This window comes from Galeopterus variegatus, unplaced genomic scaffold, assembly GCF_000696425.1.
Source record: "Galeopterus variegatus unplaced genomic scaffold, G_variegatus-3.0.2 Scaffold4685, whole genome shotgun sequence".
Classification (NCBI taxonomy): Eukaryota; Metazoa; Chordata; class Mammalia; order Dermoptera; family Cynocephalidae; genus Galeopterus; species Galeopterus variegatus.
Window position 1 is genome coordinate 167,309 of NW_007730796.1, and position 4,178 is coordinate 171,486.

At 43.9% G+C, this 4,178-nt stretch overlaps 1 protein-coding gene across 1 annotated transcript in view; it reads left to right on the plus strand.

Annotated features, from left to right (window-relative positions):
• CPA2 (carboxypeptidase A2 (pancreatic)) overlaps positions 1-4,178 on the plus strand; it is a gene marked incomplete at its 3' end in the record, with an annotated part of 18,344 nt that overhangs the window by 5,464 nt on the left and 8,702 nt on the right. Inside the window, 2 exon segments of the mRNA XM_008588148.1 lie at positions 1,612-1,713; positions 3,892-3,994. Coding sequence (XP_008586370.1) covers positions 1,612-1,713; positions 3,892-3,994 — 205 coding nt within the window.

The following is a 4,178-nucleotide window of genomic DNA, read 5'->3' on the forward strand; positions in this document are numbered from 1 at the left end:
GGGGGGAGAGGAAGATTTAACAACCTCAACTTTTTTTTTTTTTGAAGCTCTTACAACGAGAAAAAGGAGGGGACACATCTGGGTGGGAGGGGGGAGAGGGAGGAGGGAGGGAGGTTTTGGTGATGGGACACAATAACTAACTACATTGTATATTGACAAAAAAAAAAAAAAAGCAAAGTCTTAGGTAGTTTCTATTGTCTTTCCTGAGCTTTGTCAGTCCTGTGAAGAATGTCACCTTCCCGCATCTGGTACTCCATGCTGCCACCTCTGTACCAGTGGAGTGCTGTGTTTACCTCTTCAGGACACAGAGCTTTTGTTAGGGCCCACTGGGGGTCTATCTGCACTGACTGATTTGGGAGTGGGCTGAGGGGCAGAAGGGGGGATGAGGGGATGCATTTAGAGGGATAACGGATGAGGAGGGGAGCAGGCAGGAAAGAGCCCAGAGAAGGTATCTGGTCGGCACCAAGTCTCCAAATCAGCAATTTTAAAATGCAAAGAACTCTGAAATTTTTTTTTTTTTTTTTTTTTTTTTTGACCGGTAACGGGATCGCAACCCTCAGTGTCGCACCCGCACCGCGCTCAACCAGTGAGCGGGAACCGGTCTCCACATGGGATCCGAACCCTCAGCGGGAGCGCCGCCGCGCTCCCAAGCGGCGCACTCTCCCGTGCGCCACCCGGCCGGCCCTGAAAAAATTTTTCCTTAATTTATTTTTGTGGCAAAACCTGATCTGACCTAAACTCATTTGGGGGCAAAATCTGACCTGAACTGATTTGCTACTTACTTGTTTCACTCCAAGAAATATTAATGAGTTTAAATATGGAGCAATGTCACATGCGTAGTATACAATATATACTTCCTATTACCTTTCTAAGCCCCCCTCAAAAAAAAAAATTCTTAATTTTAAATATATACAGCCCTAAAGGTTTCAGATAAGGCACGGTGGACCAGGACGAGAGTAAGGAAGAAACCAGAGTGGAGAAACGTGTGTGCTCTCTCCCTTGCCAGGCCCAGGGAGTGCAAATGCTGGTGACAGCTGGAGGGGCTGTTTCCACCCTTATTCTCCATAGGCGCCCAGACACGTCTCAATCCCAGCAATGGACAGAGGCACAGAATTTCAATCCACCTTGAAAACAGGAGCCGGAGCAGCTGGTGGCTTTAGTGTGTCTCCGGGAGGCACCCCATTGTCCTTGGCCTGAAGTAGCCCCGCTGCGTCTTGCAGCGCCCGCGTCTAGTCCATCTTTTTGGTGCCATTACCACGTGTGTTTCTTTGCTAGTGAGGGCGAGGAGCTTTGTGGCTAGAAAAGCTCCAACTCCGAGCTGAGCGGAGGAAACCACAAGCAAACCAGCCGAATGCCATTTTGTTTTGCACAAAACTGGAAAGAGCCAGCTCTACTGCTGCAAAAGGCTTCTCTTCCCCAGCCTCTACGGCTGCCAGTGACTCATCACTTCTTAGTTCGGATTCCAATGTCCCCACCGGCCTCGTCCCCTGCCCCCCCCGCCCCCCCCTTCGCATCCCGAGGGAATGGGAATGGAGGCGAGGGAAAAGTCACTAATGCACGCATCAGACCTTTCATTTGCAAATATCTATTTATTCATTTGACACATTTCAGATTTCTCAAGACACGGATAATCTCGCGGGTGAGCACCCTGGTCTAGTGAGCAAAGTGAATATTGGATTTTCTTCTGAGAAGCGGCCCATGAATGTGCTCAAGGTACACCGCTGCAGCACCGGTTTTTCCGTCCGATGCTTCTAGAATGCCCCTCCTCCCAGGCTGGCCAGCAGTCCCAGCTCGCCCTTCAGAGCGGTTCCTTTTTTTTTTTTTTTTTTTTTTTTTTTTTTTTTTTTTTTTCCATTCTAACCGGTCTTTGCTGGTTTTGAGCATCCACACTCCCCTCCCACCCCCCTTTCCTTTCTCTCTCCCTGCGCAAGCTGACGCAGGTCTGCAGGAGTGAATTCACGCTCTGGTCCTGATAGATGCGGGCCCGGGAACCAGGGCAGACGGGCCAATAGGAACCGAGGAAGGGGGGGCGGGGCCGGGGTGGGGGTGCTGGGGAGTATTCTGTAATTAATCAAGGTGGGTGGGAGTTCGCTGCCCCCCTTTTTTCTTTTCCTTTTTAAGCCCACCTTTAAAAGAACTATTTTTTTTTTTTTTTTTTTAGCACTGTGCCGCACTGAAAGAAAAAAAAAAAAAAATTAAAGAATTCCTGCAGTATGCAACGGCTGAAGCAAATGCCCTGAAATGAAGGCACTTTTTTTTAGGTGATAGCTGAAAAAAAGTTAGGATTTTAGTCCAGTTTCTAACATCTGACAGTCTTGGTACAGATAATTTCAAGCTTTTGCACTTTGCCCTGAAAAAGAGTGAAGATTATTTCCCCAGATTTCCTAGAAAGTGTTTGTTAAGGAAAAAAAAAAAAAAAAAAAAGGTAATGTCACAACTCCCTGCTAAATTTGGAAACGTTATGGCTGGGAACCAACTCACTAACTGGGACAGATGGATTTCTCCAGACGTGTTTTTCTTTTCTTCCCCTCCAGTTTCTAACCTCTGACAGTCTTGGTACAGATAATTTCAAGCTTTTGCACTTTGCCCTGAAAAAGAGTGAAAATTATTTCCCCAGATTTCCTAGAAAGTGTTTGTTAAGGAAAAAAAAAAAAAAAAAAGAGGTAATGTCACAACTCCCTGCTAAATTTGGAAACGTTATGGCTGGGAACCAACTCACTAACTGGGACAGATGGATTTCTCCAGACGTGTTTTTCTTTTCTTCCCAAAGCAGGCCTCAGAGGAGTGGTTTGCCTATTTTATGACTCTGGGGTACGTTTGCTAATGTTTACTCCCCTCCTTTCTTTTTATTTCCTCTACCCTGTTTCTCCTACAACTGGGTCAGGAAATCCTGGATTCTTCTCTGCCTTTCTTGGATTTTCCTGGCTTTCCCTTTTCCAGGGTGGTTTGGTGGTTGAGGATGTTATGTTTTTGATAGTTGCCTTCTTTTTACATTTGAGCTCTGTGGAGGAAAAGGCACAAAACACTTTCACCCAAAACTCTCAAAATCCGTGAAATATGATTTTTAGCAAGGATTTGCATTTCTCATTTACCTTATCTACTATGTTTAGAATGCTGCACAGAGAAATTGATGGTGCAAAAATAATCTTTTCCTTCTCATTTACTGATCCAATTGGCAAAGCCACTGTTCCAAATAAAACTAAGTCACTTAGATCATAAAATTTAAACTCTGGAAAGTACCTCTGGAGCCTGCTGTCCTGTTTTTATGAAGGAACTCAAAAGGTTATCATGAGCATTTTTATAACAAAAATAACACAACCATTGCAAAAATTTGGAATACAGAGAAACAAACCAAAAAAAAAAAAAAAGAAACAAAAATCTCTGTAATTCTAATTCCACAGCTGTGGGACAACAGCTATTAACATTTTCTTGTATATTTTCCTACTTCTTTCTCTCTCTCTCTCTCTTTTTTTTCCTTTTCTCTCTTACTTCTCTCCCCTTTTCTCATACATATGTGTATATACATAAATATATACATATATATGAACTAATCTTTATAAAAATAAAAATGACATACAATTCTGTAACTGTTTTTCCTCCAATTTACAATATATGAACATATTTTCATGTCTTTACATTATTTGCAGCAAGTTTTTACAAACATCAAAGGAGAAAAATTCAGTGCTGCTCGTTAGCCTGCATTTAAGCTTACGTTAAAAGAACAGGACAAAAAATTTTATTTTGAATGAGAAGAACTGACCGACAACATCACTGTCTTTATCTCCTCCTCCTCTTTCAATCACATAAAGAACAGAAAAGGGGACAGAGAAAGACCCTGGTGGTGGTGGGGGCCACCGTTTGGTCACATACATTGCCACTCTTGTATTGCAGTTCAGCACCGAAGGAAACAAGCCAGCTATCTGTCTAGACACCGGGATCCATGCTCGAGAGTGGGTTACACAAGCTACCTCACCGTGGATAGCAAATAAGGTCATTTTGCCTAATAATCCTTGCTTATTTTGTCTTTCTGGGGTCAGGCCCACCTAAGCACACAACAGTCCCTGTGGTCCTGACGGCCGGCACTCTCAGTCCAAGCCCTTCTCTTGCCACATGGGCAGGAAACTGACCCATCCAATTTTTTTTTTTTTTTTTTTTTTTTTTTTTCCCCCCCCCGGCCC